The sequence below is a fragment of the Haemorhous mexicanus genome, chromosome 15 (genome assembly GCF_027477595.1).
Source record: "Haemorhous mexicanus isolate bHaeMex1 chromosome 15, bHaeMex1.pri, whole genome shotgun sequence".
In the NCBI taxonomy this organism is placed as follows: domain Eukaryota; kingdom Metazoa; phylum Chordata; class Aves; order Passeriformes; family Fringillidae; genus Haemorhous; species Haemorhous mexicanus.
In genome coordinates this window covers 8,867,891-8,886,852 of record NC_082355.1, presented here as the reverse complement: position 1 = coordinate 8,886,852, position 18,962 = coordinate 8,867,891, and the positions used below count along the sequence as shown (strand labels likewise).

The 18,962-nt window shown below is 39.0% G+C and overlaps 1 protein-coding gene across 3 annotated transcripts in view; it reads left to right on the top strand.

Moving 5' to 3' along the window:
• SMAD5 (SMAD family member 5) overlaps window positions 1-15,711 on the top strand; it is a 28,207-nt gene extending 12,496 nt beyond the window's left edge. For all 3 annotated transcript variants that reach the window (XM_059860543.1, XM_059860542.1, XM_059860544.1), the window contains 6 exons: window positions 5,130-5,755; window positions 6,981-7,232; window positions 8,416-8,535; window positions 9,174-9,395; window positions 11,674-11,930; window positions 12,855-15,711. In XM_059860543.1, the coding sequence (XP_059716526.1) occupies window positions 5,353-5,755; window positions 6,981-7,232; window positions 8,416-8,535; window positions 9,174-9,395; window positions 11,674-11,930; window positions 12,855-12,998 (1,398 nt within the window). In that variant the 5' untranslated portion in view covers window positions 5,130-5,352 and the 3' untranslated portion in view covers window positions 12,999-15,711. The remainder of the gene's footprint in view (window positions 1-5,129; window positions 5,756-6,980; window positions 7,233-8,415; window positions 8,536-9,173; window positions 9,396-11,673; window positions 11,931-12,854) is intronic.
• Window positions 15,712-18,962: the final 3,251 nt, after the last annotated feature.

The window sequence follows — 18,962 nt, the reverse complement described above, 5'->3', positions numbered from 1 at the left end:
TTTATATCTAAAAGTTCCTTTTAGATATAATTTGTAAAAATCTCTTTCATCTTTTACTTAAACTTACGGGGAAAAGAGGCAAAAGAAGTTTTTTCATTGGTGGTATTCCTTGTGGCTGAGATGTTGCACAGGGTAATTGAAGAGAAATCTTTTCTGTGGAGAGACTGTGGCAATGGTTTGAAGGATGCAGGCCCTTCAAGTTCATTGAACAAGTTTTTTAACCGCAGTGTCATTTTAGGATTTGTTCTATGCTTGATGTATATGGAGAAACTGTGGAGCTAACATTTCTCCTGTGTTTGTTTTCAAGAAAAGGCTCCAATATGTGCCATTGCATGATATTGTGTGCTGGGCTACAGTGTAAGCTTGGGAAAATGATAATAAAACTCAAGCACAATCCTGCACAGTTCCTGTCAGGAAATTTATAAGGAAAGAAGGATTTTAATAAAACCAAGTGAAATGATATGTGAGGTTGTAGTTTTAAAGAAAGTATTGATGTGTGTATATAGCATAACACACTATAATATACTGCAGTTGACTTTCTGAGCTTTCTGTATGAATATGTATGTTAATATGTGTATGGAGTCAAAATAGGGTTCTGAGTTTGAAGGGCAATAAAGTTGAACACAAGAGCTGACTGCAGAACAGCTTTAACTGCAGATCTGCAGCAGCTCTAATGAACTCCCAGTTGTGCTGCTGCTTATAAGTGGTGCTTTGTTTATTGTATGAAGTTGATTCTCAAAACAGCTTCTAATAATCAGCAGTGAAGTTCCTTGTTTCACATTGGGTATGATGCTACAGGAGGCTTCCTGAATTTGCAAACAAGTAAATTAGTGGAAAGAGAATAGTCCTTGTACATTTGAACACAGCCTTAATACTGGCAGTAGGAAGGGATGAGGGTTATTGGTTTTACCCATTTTAAAATGGTTTTACCCATTTTACTCTTGTGCTTGTGACAGCATCATTCACTGCCTTGCTGCGGTTTGCTTGGTTAATGGTACTTCAAACCTAGATTTTGCAGGTGGGAAATTAGTTTGGAATTAATTGGAGAGGACATTACATACAAAATACATCTCATGAAAATAGGTGCACCATATTTAATGTTACAGTTTCTGTTCTGCAGTGACTCTTGCTCAGGTCCTTTTAGCCCGAAAGAGATTCCTTGATATGACATCAAATGAACCTACTGAACTTGCCAGTTTAATGGAGTAGGCTAAGAAAATTTCACAAGAACTGCTAAAGAGAAGTCAAGTTGCTTGGTATTTGTGATGGCAGATGGAAGGTGGTAGAGTTCTGCCATTTGCATAAATGAAATATAAGTTCTGTTGTCGGCCAACTTTCTTTATATCTGGCTGGCTGAAGAATTAAGGGGGGTGTTCGAACAATGGACCTGTTCACCCAACTAGTTTCCTTCCATTTGCTGTAGTCATTAACAAGAACTTTTAAAGTATAAATAATGCATGCCCCAAAGTCTGATTTTGATACAACGATTACTTACTTTTATATTTTAAAAGCCCCCTCATGCTACTCCATGTAATTCATTACACTCGCTCCTAAAAGTGTTTGTAACTTTTTTAATGTAGTAGTGTGGTTTTCAGTTGCTGTTCTCTTGTAGCTCAGGTGAAAAGTTATTTAATAAAAGAAGGTAATGCATAATAGACCCTCTGCCTCATAAGGAAATTTAAGCAAGCTTTTTTCCCTGTGAACGTTGTTACCAGCTGTGTCTAGAGGTGCAGCAGTAAGAGTAATTTGTGCACCACTGAATGAAAATGTGACTCTTTAAAGCATTTGTTTCTGTATTCAAAGCCCAGTGATGCTCTGTAGTACTGCAGTCACAGCTCATAACTTGGGCTTTTAAGCCTCAGAAGAAATTGATTGTAAGTACAGATGATCTGGGGAAGCTGTTCCTGGCAGATGTCAGGATTACTTAGAAACCTTTCACAAATTAGATGCTGAAATTACAGCAAGTGCAAGTAAATGTTCTAAATGTGGTTTATGCCACACATTCAGAAATCTAAAAACCCTGCATGAATTGCAATTTCTACATGGAAATGTTTGGTTCCTACATAAATACCTGGACCTACAGCTTTGTGGCCTTAAATAGTTCATGAAGCCAGCTCATGATTCATGAACCTTTTTAACTCTGCCTTGTTTTCTTAAGAAAGGCAAAAGCTGTAAACCTTCAGTGTTTTGCCATCCAAAATGAACTTCAGGCAGGTGTGCTGTGGGGTAAATTCAGTGTCATTTTTTACTTCTCAAAGCCTATTAGTATTTTGTTGCATTTTCTTTCTTGCCCTTGATTTTCTTGAACAGGTTCAAATATACTTCTACTGAAGAGTCTTTAAAGTCTCATAAGTGGCCAGAATGGAGTTACAGTGAATGGTATTAAGGACTTCAACAGTCTCATTTTTCAGTGGTTAGAGTTTAAAAGCATGTATGTGGAAACTTTTTTTTAAGAAGTTGAAGCAATTTTGATCAAATCTGTTCTGATGCTTCTGATATACTTGTTTTACCAGGCATTGTTTTGTCGATGGACCTTCAAATGTAAAGTTTTTAGAGTTAATTATGTTACTTACTGCGAGCAGATTATTTCTAAAATGATAGTTTGTAGGACAGTCATTTATCATAATTCCCTTGCCACTTGCTCTGCAAATACTAATTACTGCAAAATATCATCTTAGTAGAACTGTTCCAACTTCCTTTCCTTTTAGTGAGCTTGTTTATTCCATGAGCGTACTTGTGGGTAAATGATGTTGGAATTGTATAAAACAAATAAAGTATCTTCCCTAGTTGATCCATTATGTTCAAAATAATAAAAAACAAAATAAAATTTTACATGATCATAGCATAGAATTGTAAATCTTTAAATATGGTTTCTTAATACAGATGGAGCTCCTGTAATGGGATAGATCAGGGGAAGTTTGTTAAGATCTCCTTTGAGCTCAACTTCAGTAGAAGAATTTCCAGTGCATCTTTGGCCTTGATAATGCGTAAGATTCTTTGAAAGCATAGCTGAAAGCAAAAATAGAACATTTTAATTGTCTCTGGTCTGAGATTCTAGGTGGGTTCATTTCCTTTTCTGGGGGTGTGAGCAGTTGCTGATCTTGCAGCTATTGAATGTATGCAAGGCTTGAAAGTAAGTTAGTTGCAACTATAAACAGCTTTTACTTTTTAAAACAGTAAACTTTTATCCTCAGTAAAAGAAAAAATTCAGTCTGAGTTCCTGGCCAAGTTTATTTCCCTTTATGTATTTCCTGTTACTTTGAAGGGTGCAAAGATTCTCATGTGTAACAGTCCAAGGGAACTAAATTAGTCTGAAAGTGCAGATATGGTGATATTTCTGAAGAAAACAGGTGATATGTAATTATTTGAGTTTTTTCCTTTATTTTTTTCTCAACACCTTTTTCCAGGGAGTTACTGAAGCAGTGGGAGACTTCTATTCTCTTTAATTTTTTTCCATTTTGTTTTTTTATGAGAGCTCTAGGAAGAAAGACCTTCAAACAGTTTTTCTGTTTGTTTTGCCTTTCCAATTTTTTTTCCATATTACTGTAACAAAGTTGAATAATCAAAGAAGTGCCAGTGGGATTAAGCTACTACATGAAATAAATGGATTTTTTTCCTGTAAAGGAACATTCAAGTGTCCTTGAGTTTGTTCCCTGCTTTCCTCACCCTCTAACTCCATAATAGAAAATACAGAATGGTTACACTTGGGACATAAATGCCTTGCCTAGGGATGTTTGCTGTAGCTTTGGTTGCTGGTGCTTAGCACACGGTTTTGTTACAGAGAAGGATCTGTCCAAGTGCCTGAGTGAGCCTGTAAATGTGCCCAGACACTTAAAAAGCCTTATCAGATGACTTTTAGTTTATCAAAGATGGGAGGAGAAAAGATCTTCTTTATTAAAGGTAGTCATCTAAGAGAACCAGCACAGAGATATTTAACATTTTGCTCCCCCCCACCCCCCTTCTCTCTTATGTGCAGATTTGGTGTCTTGGGCTGGGGTAGGTGTTCTAATTCACCGTGGTTTATCAAAAGTGGAGAGACAATGTTGTTTGGCAGTCTCTGTAGCAAGAGAGGAAGCATCTTTTGTTATTGACATCCTTTCTCTTAGCTCTGCTCTTGCTTTTTGCCAGCTGCTCATTGTCTATACTTGCTTATTTAGTATTCACAAGGGATTTTACAAGTTCTTATCAGTTCGTTGCCACAGCACATCATTTCCTCTTGTCATCGGTACTCCTTAAATTGCTGGGGGGAGGATTTGCATTAGGGCTGGTGAGTGGTAAAACACCATTCATGAGCCAGTTGTTCTGCTCTTCTCCTTTCCTAGGCACTTTGTAGTAAAGGTCACATTTCTAATGCTTACTCCACCATGTCTTTTCCCCCCTTCTTTTTTCTGGGGAGAAGAAAACAATTTTTTTTTTTTTTTTGCCAAGGCTAAAAATATCCAGCTTTTCAAATACTCTTCTTAAAAGATATAAGGAAATGCAGCATAAAATTTGCTACAGCTAAAAAAAGGTTGACCACCTCTCTGGGTGGCTGGAGAAGGTTTGGTTTGTGTTTTTATTGGGTTTTTCTTTTAACTGTCCTTTGTTTTCTTAATCTACAGTTTCTTCCTAATTTCTTTTAATACTCTCAAAAACATGGGGTAACTAATTAGAGCTGAAGAAAAAGCAGATGCTGTAGGATTTTTTTCCTTTTTGGAAATAAAGATCCATTTGGGAAGCCGAGTATTTCCATTCAGTATTGGCCTTGGAACTGGTGGTTCCAGCCTGCCTCTTCCCTGTTTCTTCATAGCAAATTTAGTCTTCTAATGCAGCACTGTGACAGGGATATATTGCTAGTTTGAAAGCATATTCCTCAAGCCTATCTTCTGAGAGAAAGTAATCAATTTAAGGAGTTTTAATGGGAACTGTGCTGTCCCTACTGACCATCATCCCTTGATAGTCCCTTTTCCCACTAATCAGTAGTGCAAGCTTTGGGGACTGATCACTTTTTTGGAGTCATAGTACTACTGGGATTTTGTTTTGAAACAAAAATGCTAGGGTTGAAACAGGAGGTCTTCTCATATATGCCTTTTGTTTTACCACAGCCTTTACTTGTTTACTAATTCCTTTTTCATTTATCTTTTTACTAGAACTAAATTGGAGGAATTCATCATCATTTTTGATGCGAAGGCTCCATCACTGACATCTCTATGTTCATTTGTCATCCTCCAGGAAATAATACGGCTGCAATATAAGTATCAGTTGCAATAAGTGCTTTGGGTGTACACTGACATTTATTTGGAAATAAACAAATTAATTAACAAAAAAACCCAACAGACAAAACCCGACAAACTTTTTGAAGACTTGTGTCAAATGACGTCAATGGCCAGTTTGTTCTCCTTTACTAGCCCAGCTGTAAAGCGTCTGTTGGGCTGGAAACAAGGAGATGAAGAGGAGAAATGGGCAGAAAAAGCTGTTGATGCTTTGGTAAAAAAGCTGAAAAAGAAAAAAGGTGCTATGGAAGAACTGGAGAAAGCCTTGAGCAGCCCAGGGCAGCCCAGCAAGTGCGTTACTATCCCCCGCTCTTTGGATGGACGGCTGCAGGTTTCTCACAGGAAGGGCCTTCCCCACGTGATCTACTGCCGTGTGTGGCGCTGGCCGGATCTACAGAGCCATCACGAGCTGAAGCCCTTGGATATTTGTGAATTTCCTTTTGGATCCAAACAAAAGGAAGTCTGCATCAATCCATACCACTACAAGAGGGTGGAGAGCCCAGGTATGTTTGAAAGTTGTTGTCCTAAAAACTGAACTGAATCTTTAGTAACCACTTAACTATTCACTCCATCCTCCTCCTCCTCTGGTACTGTACAACCAATTGAAAGTGGAGTGTGAGACAGTTTGGGAGAGGAATGTTCAAAGTACACTTTACTGGTGGGGTTTTGGGGAGGTGTGTGGTCCATACTGTGCTAATGGTCTGAGCTGTTTTCTTTGGGATTAATCACCTTTTTCCCACAGACTTCTTAAGCCTGCTTCCCTTAAAGTTAGTAGCAAAGTTCTCCTTTGTCTCTATGTGAAATAGAAAGCAGTGATGTGTTCTTTCAGGTTCAGTTTCTTTGAGAAACTTGTTTCAAAATTTCAGTGCTTGCAAGGAGGTTGCTGGCTGCCTTTCAGGGGCTTGCTATTTAATCAAGGAGTGACATGAACTGAGGAGATGAAAAATAAAATTAATAAAATTCTAGGGTGGTAGAGTTCCCCACATGACTTCCAGTTAGGAGACAGTAGAGATGAACAGAACCAGGAATCTGATCAGTTAGAGGAAGATGTGTGTCAGGTAAGGAGCCTGCTCTTAAACTGTGCTGCGGGAAAGGTGAGGAGGATTGGGATTGCAGTGGGGGAGATGAAGAATGTTGCTCTGGACAGTGTGGTGAGAAGTTGCTTCTCTTGCTCCCTAGAGTGGTTGTAATTCTCCTGCATTGACTGTAGTGCTCAAGTGCACTGCTGCAGCACTGGAATTCCAGACTCCAGCAGTCCTGAAGTTAAAATATATGGCAGTACAGATTTTGTTTCTCTTCAGTGGAAAGGACAATATGTAACTATATGGTTTGACTGTAGTAATAGAGACTGTATTCCCATTTTCTCTGATTCGCTAATTGGTGCAGATGTACGTTTTGCACTTCTGCATCAGTATTTCAGTATGTGCCACATGTAGCCTGGTTCGGATTATTATTTTTTAAAAAAAGGTCATCTTTGAGTTGTGTGAAATGTGTGTGTGTGTTTTTGTGATTCTTGCAAGAGTAATGTTTGAATCTTTCATTAAGAATGATGTAAAAAATGAAGGAGGGGATGGGGTAAAGGCATGCCAGATTCATTCCCTCCTCCTCTTTCCACCCCAGCTAGAGTTGAAATTATCACGATGAGCAGAATAGCACGTTATTTGTATCTCTTACCTTATATCTCAGGTTTTAACCTAAAGGCATTTGGGATTTGTTTGTTTTTTGCAGTTCTACCTCCAGTGTTAGTGCCTAGACATAGTGAATTCAACCCTCAGCACAGTCTGCTAGTTCAGTTCAGGAACCTGAGCCACAACGAGCCGCACATGCCTCACAATGCGACATTTCCGGACTCCTTCCAGCAGCCCAACAGCACTCCATTCTCCATCTCACCAAACAGCCCCTACCCCCCTTCTCCAGCCAGCAGCACTTACCCGAGCTCCCCAGCCAGCTCTGGGCCATCCAGTCCCTTTCAGCTGCCAGGTGAGTACAGCCTCAATGGCAGTTCAGTAAAAATCATTGAAATGTCGCATGTTGTTGTGACCCATGACCTCAGGAATTTGTGGTGTTTGCCATAAATGGCTTTTTCTTTTGCATTTTATGGGATTTTTTTCCTAGTTTTGCCACTGGTCGGAGTTCGTTGTTACGGTTTTTTTTTTTCCAATTGTTTTTTGTCATGGATGTAATACTGGTGAGTTTTTTTTGCACAGCTTCCCTACAGTTTAACTAATTCATACTTTAGAAGAAGAAATAGCAATGAAAAGAAAGCAAATGCAGGATGCTGAACAGGAAGTTTACTGATGTCTTTCACTGAATAAAAACATTTAAAATATGGTGTTTAACTGGAAAAAAGTGCCATTTTTGTTGGGAACAAGTTGGATTGAACTGATTCTGTTTAACTGAGTTGGAAAATACAGAAAAAACAATTGATAGGGACAAAGGAAGGAAATCTTACTGATTCTGTCTGATTATTGGTGTGGTTTATAAAGCTAGGAATTTAATAGAGTAAAGATTTTATTCTTCCACTAGCTCAGTGGCCTAATCTTTGTAGTCTGGTTGCTCAGTTCCCCAAAACTGAGCAGTCAGAGGCTATCTGTTGGCCAAGTACTGGGATCAGTGGGGTAGATGCATTTATGGGGCATAGTGGGGTGTTACCACACTGAGTGCTGTGCTGATGGAAGAAAACGGATCCACACTTCTGTAATGAACTCAGCCTGCCAGGAGCAGCAAATTCCCCAAACTCTTCTAGGCCTTTGTTATACTAAGCAAGTAGTTATTTCTTCTACTGCTTTGTTTTTGAACACTGAGAAGAGGGGAGGCAAGAAAACTCATCTTTGTGTGGCAAAAAGGGGGAAGCAGAGTCATCAAGCCCAAATGCAGGAGTGCATTTGTAAAAAAAATAAAGGAAAAAAATGCAGAATGAAAAAGAAATGCATCTTTTATTTTTTTTCAAGTTTCTAATCTTGTTATTGGTTCCATAGGTAAAATTTCAGCTATTGAAGAAGTTTACTGTAAAGACAGCTGGCTGTGTTCAGATTTCTTTGAAAATGAGGCCAAATTTTTTAACATCTTGTTTGGGAATATTTTTTTATGTTTACAGCTGTAGAATGTATAAATAAATACTCTAAATTGTTGAAGTTTATTCTTATTTTTTTCATGTTTATAGCTGATACTCCACCTCCTGCATATATGCCCCCTGATGAACAAATGGGGCAGGATAATTCACAGTCTATGGACACAAGCAATACAATGATCCCTCAGATCATGCCAAATATATCTACCAGAGGTAAGTTGTATAGTCTGCTGTAAAATTGCATAGTTTGGTGTCTTGCAACTCATGACCAAATTGAATGAATAACTTCAGATGGGCCAGTAAATCTTGCTGGTAGGTGGAAGCAGTCCTCCTAGGCAAACTGGGCCTGTAAGAGACATAACTGAGAAATAAAACTTACCTTGCTTTTATTTATTTTTGTCTTTCCCTTTCAAAGTTTCAAGTGCATAATGTTGCTTACAGTGAAGTGGATTTTTTTTCATTTCTTTTCAGCTACCTTTCCTTGTTGCTGGAATAACATTTGCACAAAGGCTCTGAAAATTGAGTCCCAAAATACCAGTTATAACAAATTTTTTTTAAAAGTGAGCAGAAGAGTTATATTTTACCTGCTAGCACATAGTCTTTTTTGTGTGTATATGTGTAAGGTTGTTTTTGTTTAATATCAGGCTTAAAATTTGAAAAAAATCATAAAATCAGCTGGCCAACTAAAATGCACAAGGTCAAAATCAAGGTTATAATCAGGACACTTCTTGCCCATCATAATTGTTTACTCAGATTTTACTTAGCTGTTGGTGTTTTGGAAGGTCTGCTTGACAGTTGTAGCTTTAGTGTTTTAACTCTTACCTGAACTGTTGCTTCCATTTGCTTTTTAGATGTTCAGCCCGTTGCCTATGAAGAACCCAAGCACTGGTGTTCCATTGTGTATTATGAGTTAAATAACCGTGTTGGGGAGGCTTTCCATGCATCTTCCACAAGTGTCTTAGTAGATGGCTTTACAGATCCCTCCAATAACAAGAACAGGTTCTGCTTAGGTTTGCTCTCCAACGTTAATCGCAACTCAACGATCGAGAACACTCGGCGGCACATTGGCAAAGGTAAAACTGAGTTTGTCTTATGAACCAAGTCCTTGGTTTTATTTCTCTATACTGGAGCAGTGATAATTCTCAGATGAGAAATCTAGAGGTAATCTGAGATGTGATACATTATCTACCTCTCCAGTATCAGAAAACAACTTAGGCATGGTTTGATTCTAATTAGTCAGGAATTGCATGCATTTTTCTTTGTCACTAATTAAAAAGACTAAATATTACCACTTCCTTACCAAACTAGATTGCCATTGGGGCTTGCCCAAAGTTGGGGTAAATGTACTGCTCTGTGTTTCAGCACCAAGAAACATTACAGGAAATGCCATGATACTCCACATTATATCTGCTTCTTAAATTCTGCATACACCTTTGCAGTATGTCAGAGATTTTTTTGGTTTTGTTGTTGTAAGGTACTACCTTCTGTCTACAGTATGTTCAAATAACTTGGTGAGTTGGCAGCAGGACTTTGAAGTGCTAATGCAAAACTGCAAGGGCTCATTTGTCTGAGTGAATCCATGGGGCGTGGATGTGTGTGGGAGGGATTCCTGGAGACAGCAGGTTTTGCAAGATCTTCTAGTTTTCCTGTACTGTTTTGGCTGATAGTACACAGAGTTGCACAGTTTTCATCTTTGATGGAATGTGCCTGGATTATCTTACATTGTAGAACACTTTTTCTGAATATTTTTTTTTTGTGATTAACTCAGTCCTGAGAAGAGACCCCTGTTTCTCTTGCACATGCTTAGAAGCCTTTTTACCACCTAAGAGCATTTGGTAAAGTTGGTCTTGAGTTTTGATTGATAAAGTTCACCCTTTCCCATAACATTCTTTTAATTAGAAATAACTATAAATATGACAAAATTTTGCAGATAATTTGGAGACCAGAAGTTCTATTTGTATCTGTTGGAAACTTGGCTCTGCAATGCAGTTGTCCAAAAAAATTTGTAAATAAAATAATATTATAAAGGAGAACAAGTGATTTGTGGGGCATGAGGCTCTTTTGTTTTGGCTCACTCCTTTTAGTGGTATTGGCAGAGAAATCTTGTGCATCTGCCTAAAGTCAGAAGTGTAACCAGGACCCATCATCATATTGTAGACTAGTAATGAGCTTTAAAATGGCTGCATCTCTAATAGTAATTATTGAAGTTAAACTTTGCTTAATGGTGACTGTTCTGACAGCAATTAAGTTTGTTTAGAGATAAAATACTGTTTATTTTTGGCTTTTGCTTGAAAGGTCTTGAGGTTCTGCCTCCTTAGAACCACCCAATCTTATGTGCGAAGGTTTTTCTACTGTAGCTGGCAAGTGGTGGTCACTGCCTTTTTAAATAAATAGGATTGTGTTGTGAAAATGCAGTCTTGCCCACCCCAGATTTTCTGACAGCTGCTTGTAGTTGTTGAAGCCAACGGTTCCTCTGTAAGCTCCATCCTACCTTAGTCCCAAGTGGGTCTAGCACTGTTCTCAACAGTGGCTGCTGTCAGAAAGATTAACTTGAATCTGTTGACTTGCTGCAGCCTCCTCTGGCACATCATGGGATGGTCCTTAGTGGATTCTCAGGGTATTGCAGGGAAGACTTAAACAGAGCTGTATCCCAAGCATGTAAAACTGGGACAGGGGAGGGAAGGCAGGTGTCTCAGTGAAGCAGCAGGGAGCCCCCAAGTTTGGGTGCTGAAGGGATGGGCAGCTTTTGTATATTAATTTTTAGTCAATAATGTTGTGTAGACTTCAAAACATGTGCATAGCTGAATGAAGACAGATGTGATTAATCTGGGGGCTTTGTTGATGTTAAGGTTTGTAAACCCTGATGGTAATTAAGTGGAGCAGCTAGTTGGACTTACCTGTCTTTCAGCTTGATAAAATGTACTGAACATCAGAGCAGACTGTGGATATTCTTTCTCATTCATGTCCCATCACTGACCCTTCTCCCAGGACATACCTATTTCTGTTCAACTTGGCATAGGCAGAAGCTGCCAGGTGTATAAAACTGGGGTTTTAATAATAAATTCCCATAAATTCTCTAGAAAAATAGCTTGAAATAACAATTGAAATGTGGCAGTAATTTTTTCATTCTATTCTGTAATTGATCAGAGAAGGACACCTAGTGGCTGGTGTCTCATGAGCCTTCTGTGTTGAAATGAGTGTATTATAATGCAAGCAGAAGCTTTCCTGAAAACCTCCTCAGGCAGAAAATTACTCTTTTTTTTCCCCAATAAAATAGAATTTAAGATAACTACCTCAAAATCAGAGACTGTTAACAAAGTAATTTGAAATGTTCTTTTCTTTGTTTTCAAGGAGTTCATCTCTACTATGTTGGTGGAGAAGTCTATGCTGAGTGTTTAAGTGATAGCAGCATATTTGTACAGAGCAGGAACTGCAACTACCACCATGGCTTTCATCCAACAACTGTATGCAAGATTCCCAGTGGATGCAGCCTGAAGATTTTTAACAATCAAGAGTTTGCTCAGCTTTTAGCTCAGTCTGTCAATCATGGATTTGAAGCAGTATATGAGCTCACCAAAATGTGCACCATTCGAATGAGTTTTGTAAAGGTAAATTATTCTGAGAGTATTTTAAGTTTATTGTGTGTTTGGGTATTTAGCAGTAATTCCATTAGCACTGTAGCAAAGCTGTTCTGGACTGTTGTTGTTCTTTTCAATTATAAGTATTTTTAAAGTGATTAACTGAGGGAGAAGGAAATCAATGCAAGAAAGGAAAAGCACAGATTCTATATTGAATCTGTGTTGGCTGTGTATTCAGTTCAGTATTCAGGACAGGAATTTATTCATTATGGTTGCTGTAATTTTGTTAAAGGATATTTAAGTTCATGGTCTTTAGATCATGAGTTTCAAGGAGTAGGGTGAATAACAAGTCTACTAAAAGAATGTGAGTAGAAAGGAGTATAATTATTAAAGAAAATTTTCAGCTTTTTCAAATTGATGATTAGTTTAAAAAAATCCCTGGTTATGGAAAAAAGACATGGTTTGAGTTCCTGAAGTCAGGGTGTGCTGTTATTCTCACAGGAGGGTTTCCTGAGCATTATTTAATCAAGATGTTGTCTGTCTCAGGTTTAGTGTAGAGTCCAAACTTGGGCTTTCCAAGTGTTCTGTTTGCATCTCGTCCAAAAGATGTCTCATTGGTTTTGTCAGTTATGACAAATGCTGCTCAGTTTTAGAGTGTGGAGGAGAGGGAGCAGGAGGTTGAAAGAGAAGAGAGATGTGGCCATGGCAGGAGTCATCCTCAAGGCAGCTGTGAGCTCCACAGGAGGCTGTAGCATGCAAGACTTGATTGAGGCTTCCAGGTGCAGCTTCCCTCCTGCCCCTTCCCAGCCTCGGGTTTGTTCATTTAGATCAGTGTGACTAGATTGTGAATTACCTTCAGACAAGTGTCTTGAGATTTTCTGTTTCTTGTTAGTAGTTATTTTAAAAGACAAGCATGTCCTCAAATTGATCAGTACCCTTTTGTTCATCTTCTAGGGCTGGGGAGCTGAATACCACCGGCAGGATGTCACAAGCACCCCATGCTGGATAGAAATTCATCTTCATGGGCCCCTCCAGTGGCTGGATAAAGTACTTACACAGATGGGTTCTCCTCTTAATCCCATCTCATCTGTTTCATAGTGCTGCAATTCCATCTTCAGCCTTATTTTTAGTGAACTTATTTTAATTCTAGAGAAACTTCCAGTGGATACTGTGAGCTGTATGGAGAATGGATCTTATGATTTAACTTTTTTTTTTTTTTTTTAAGATCCCTTTGTGACCAATTCCATTGTGTATAGCTAATCAGTTTTACATTTCAAATTGCTCTTGTGATGCTTAAGTGACAGTTGAGCCCTAAGGGAAAAAATAGTCTATTGAAAAATTCAGAACACTTTTCCCCTTCTTCCCCTTAAAACTTAAACAGACAAATGTCTTAACTGGAAAACCTTTTTGTCCTGTAGGGACAAGAATTAATGAAGACTGACTTCAGAATATAAATACACATCATAATTTGAGATTTTTTAATGTGTTTTAATGAAACTGTTTGAACATGTGCAGCTCCAGCTTGCAAACTGTATTTTTAGCTTAGTGTTTTAACATCTTAAGGTTGACATCTGTCATAAGCAAAATTAGACTTTATTATGGCTAATTTGCCTCAGATTGAACAATGTGATTTTTTTTTAAATGTACACATGAAATATACTTTTTACAAATATTGGAGTGGTGTAAAAACACTTGTATTTTCTATTGGAAAATGCTGTCATAAATACATTGTATATTAATGCAGAATAGCAGTTCTTAGCCTTTTCCCACTTTGGTTTTGTAATATCTCTTTTAACCACCATTTAAAGTAGTAATTGATCCAAGGTAAACATCCTGCACGGTTCTGGAGTAGTGATTCTTGCTTTGCTTTGATTTACACTCATGCCGTTTGGATTTGGTTGCCAAGGCTATTTCTTTTTAGATACCTTTCTCTATTTTAACATAAGCACTACTATTTATAAATGGCAGTGCTTACTACTTTTTGGAAGGAATAAGTTTTTTGTTTTCTTTTTGGTGTTCTAGCTGTTTATTTTACCTGTCTGGAATTGATCTGTGTTAGGCCTTTTTAGTCTCTCAGTAGACATTATGCAGTATTAGTGATTACACTGTATTTAATTCACTTTCAAGTATGAGTTTGAGTCTCTTTGAAGACTGTGAGTGGCTTAGCAAATGAGTAACTGAATGCAGAAGCTTTTACTTCCAGATCATGTAATTTAATTCAGACCTCTTGGTAATGACCAAAAGTAATCACTTCTTTGTAGCCTGCATAAAACTGTGCTCTTGATCCTGTCCCTGATGGCAGGGCTTCAATCAGAAGATTTGTAGCTGTGGTTGGCATCTCTATAGGATTGAAGGACTGTGTTAATATGACAATGGAATTTCTCTCTCACATCCAAAGAATCACAGAATGTTAAGGGTTGGAAGGGACCTTAAAGATCTCCGAGTCCCAACCTCCCTTTCCATGGGCAGGGACACCTCCCACCAGACCAGGTTGCTCCAGCCCTTCTCCAGCCTGGCTTTGAACACTGCCAGGGTTGGGGGCATTCACAGCCTCTCTGGGCAACCTGTGCCAGTGCCTTACCAGTAAAGGATTTCTTCTGTATGTCTAAGCTAAATTCGCCCTCTTTCCGTTTGGACCTGTTACTACTTGTCCTGTCACTACAGTTCTAGACAAAGAGTCCCTCTCCAGCTTCCCTGTAGCCCCTTGAGATGCTGGAAGATTCCCATGAGGTCTCCACTCAACCTTCCTTCTCCAGGCTGAACAGCCTCAACTTTTTCAGCCTATCTTTGCAGGGGAGGTGCTCCAGTCCTCTTACCAGAATTGTGACCTCAGGACTTGCTCAAGCAGTTCCATGTCCTTCTCGCACTGGGGCCCCAGAGCTGTGCTCAGCACTGCAGGTGGGGTCTCACAAGGGCAGAGCAGAGGGGGCAGTGCCCTCCCTCGCCCTGCTGCCCACCTTCTTGGGATACAGCCCAGGATTCTGTTGGTTTTCTGGGCTGGGAGTGCTCAGTGCCAGTTCATGGTGAACTTTTCATCAGCCATCACCCCCAAGTTGTTCTCTGCAGGGCTGCTCTCAGTCACTCCTCTGCCCAACCTGTGGCTGTGTCTGGGATTGCTGGGACCCAGGTGTAGGACCTTGCACTTGGCTTAGTTGAACTTAATGATGTTTGCATTTGGCAAAGTAGAGAATTTAAACACTGTACTGAACACTAAAATCAATTACATAACATATGCATATTTCTGTCCTTTATATCATAAAAAAGAGGCTGAGAGAAAAATGTTAAGAGAATTAGAAATGAATTATATACAAAATTTTGCATGCAGAAAGACCCTATTATATTTTTTAGACTCATCTTGCTTTTTCCTCTTTCCTGAACACCTTTTTAGAAAAGGGTTCAGTGTTAGGGGGAGAGACTGAAAACTATTATGCAAATACTTATTAAAAGATGTGTTGCAGTTAATTACTGCAATCCTGAGAAAATTTATTTTTTAAACAAGTTCTTGTGTCTTCTGTTGAATGACAGTTTCTTCTCAAATGTGGAAATCGTGCATTGTATGGTACCTAAGTAACAAATGATCTTAGAGGATAAAAATTGTTTACGTGTCATTAAAATGTTTTTTATGAACTGCCTTAAAGGAATAAACTGTAACACTTCTGCAGAACCCTAATATTTCTTGTACAGGAATTTCTGTATTACTGTTTTGGTTTCTTTGTGTTTTGTTTTGTTTTTTTAAACAGTTTCTCAAGTATGTTTGAAAACAGATGAGTGCATCTTCAGGAGAAAGGGAGTAAACATTATTTGCCACTTAGCTTTGGTTTCTTTCTTTTCATTCTTTGGAGCTGCAACCCACAGACAGTTCTTTTGATTGAATAAGATGCCAAGTCAGTTGGCCACAGGATCCTGCTTCTATTTTCTTCTTGGGGCCTGACGTATGTCAAGTTGCTGAATATGTATATTTAACACTACAGAATATTATATCTCTTGACTAGCTTATGTAATAAATGACATGGCACATTGAATTAAGGAAAGATTGCAGTTGTAGGTACAAGATTTTACTTTATCCAAAATGTTTTTCACCTGGCTTCTCTCTGTTCACTTGTATGCTTATATGTGGCCAACTGAATGACTCAAGAATGGGTGCTGCAGTGGGTGCTGTGAGCCAGAGCTGGTGTTTAGTGCTAGTATTGTGGTTAGATTGGCTACCCATGCACTGAACCATAATTTCTGCAATAATATCCAGTTAACCCACTTCTGATGCTGTCATTAAATACTGAAGTGCTCTGGCATTTTTCTGCTGATGTACATATTCTGGAACTGCAATAGCTGCAGTGCTGGGATATCCTTGTGACAGCTGGTTTTGGCAGGGCAGGCTTGCAGGAGCAAACCCAGCCAGATTTGTCTGCATCTTACATCTGTCTTTCCTAGTAGGGCTTTTTGGGAGCTTTCTGGTTAGCAGATTCTGTGTGCTGCTAGTTCGTGGTGTTGCTAATCCTGTTTTGTTCCTCTCCGCTGCTGATACAATATTCAGATCTGGGTGCATGGATAGATTGGATAGAAAGTTGTTTGGTGCCAACAGTGTGTAAAGTGTCACAAGAGCAGGGAGTGCTGCTCCTAGTACAGCACACTGTGCAGAAATCACCCCTTGGTCTAGAGAGAGAGATGGGGAGATTGGCCCAGCCAGTGGTGTGGTAGTGGCAGATGGCGCCTTTCCAGTGTAGCCCAGCTTAGACTGAATATTACTCCTCAGTAAAAACTCATTTGGCTCTTGTAGTGTATTTTCTTCTTTCTGGGCCTCTTGCTGCTTTGCACCAGCCCCAGCACTGGTTGACAGCTTTGGCAATACCAGCAGAGAGCCTGGAGCAGGCTTATCCTTTCACAGTCCCTGAGATAAGACAGCAGCTTTGCTGTTGCTCCTTACACACCTGGGCCTTGCTGACAGTCAGGCAGTGCCTTGTGTGTCACACTCATTAACTGCATTAGGCATGAAGGGCTGACACTGGGTTATAGAATCTACAGGACCAAAATAAAATCTAACATGACTGACCAGTGAGAGACAAGTCTGACAGAACAGCCCAACAGGCAAAAGAATGATGAAACAGCCCAGGTGTTAAAATTCAGGATAGAATTGTTTAAAATGTTGGAATTCTTTTAGTTTTGCTTGAAGCAATGATTCCCCCCCCCCCCCCCCCCCCCCCCCCCCCCAGTATTATAGTGTGAAAGTTGTCAATTCTTGGGTGTAAGATTAACTTGGATTCTTGCAGTATAACTCTAGAGGACATTGAAATGTGTCAGGCTTCCTCACTAGTCTGAAATAGTAACATTTTCAGGATATTGTTTTACTTGCTCTAAGTGTTGCTGGTGATGGTTTCTGGAAAGGCAAAGAAACAAAAACCAAAATCAAACCATTTTCTAAAAGTTTTGCTTCAAAAGAAAAACATGTGACTAACTTTCTTCTGGAGTTGTGAAGTTTCTGTTGAGAAGGTTTTCCCATTCTGAATTCAAATCAATAGACCAAACCATCAGATTACAATATAATGTTGCTTTCTTGTGCTGCTCCATAAACCTGCTTCTGTGTTTGTTGCAAGCATAACCTTTATGCTTTTGTTTACATTGTAGAAAACACAGTTCTAGCAATGAGGTTTTTTCATTTAGCTCTAAACATCTTTTTATTTTGTTAATTTTAAAATTACTAGGTTTTGCTATGTTATGTTTTTAAAGATATTTTTTGCGTACTGCTGCTCATATTTCAATAAACAAAACAAAAACCCCACAGATTCTTTTGATTTCCTTTTTCTATAACTCTCTGTCTCAAGTATTTGTTTACAAGGGTTAATTCATGATGTGCTGATGCCTCTCCATGTCCATATTTCTCCTCACACAAAGGTGATCCTGTCATTTTAAAAATACTTTTCTGTAGCTTTTTGGTAATGTGAAAGCTGCTGTGCTCTCAGAAGCAGAGACTTAAATTATTTCCTAACTTCACTTTAAAGAGTTCTTTTTTCTTGTAGAATGCAGCCAGCCAAAATGGTATTTTGATAGTACTTATGTAACTATTTTTTGTACTACCAACTGAAGTATTTCTGTGAGACCTCAGCAATCTGCTGACTGTTGGGGGTGGTTTGGGTTTTTTTCCCCCACTGTGGCCAACCCTAACATTTTGAAACAACTCATCGTGCCTGAATGTGTTGAGCTTTGAACTGCTGACCAAGAGCCTTTCAGTGAATTGAAGGCTGCTCAGATATCTCTTGTAACTCAGTACTGCTGCAATAAAATGTGCATTTAGAGCTTTAGTGAACTGTATATTAGCTTATTTTTAAAGACTGAGGGGAAGAAAACTTTTCCCTTGTTTACCAAGATACTGCAGAAATAGAGGGTGAAAAGTGGTGTGCATGTATTAAATCTTTTTTTGGCAGGATGAGTACAAAAACATTGAATCCCAATTCCTCAATGACTAATGATTTCTTTAGTATAAAACTGTCACCTCCTGCAGCCCCCTGCCTCAGGCAGGAGTTGGTTTGGCTGTCACCAGAAGGATGCTCTGAGTTAGCAGAGACTGAGGTGCTGCACTGAAAGTGGGGATTGCACAGACAGGGACCATGGCACAGAAATATTCCTCCTGCAGGTGATGTGGGACAGCAGGGGCAAGGTCAAAGTCACATAAAGACAGTGGGATTTATACACACCAGCTGATTAATGTGAAATCAATCTGTTTTCAGACTTAGGTCTTAAAAATAAGCTTCCAAGTTGTGTTCAGAAATAAGTGTACTTAGATAACATTTTCCGTCCCAAAGACAAATTCTGTAAAACTACACTCCCATGGAGGTATGAGATGAGGGGGTTGAAGGGTGACTTTCTGGGGGATAGAAGCTGTTGGGTCATCTCCAGCCATTCTGTGTTCCAGCTTCTTGCAGGGCTCCTTTTTTCCATCAGGCATTGGAAGAAAGGCCCCACACCTTTTAAATTAGCAGCTTTTCTGTTCTAGGGCCAGTTTTATTTTGTTATTTATAAATATATTTTTTTCCATTCTCTTTTTAAGAAATAACTTTGTTGTTAGCAGTA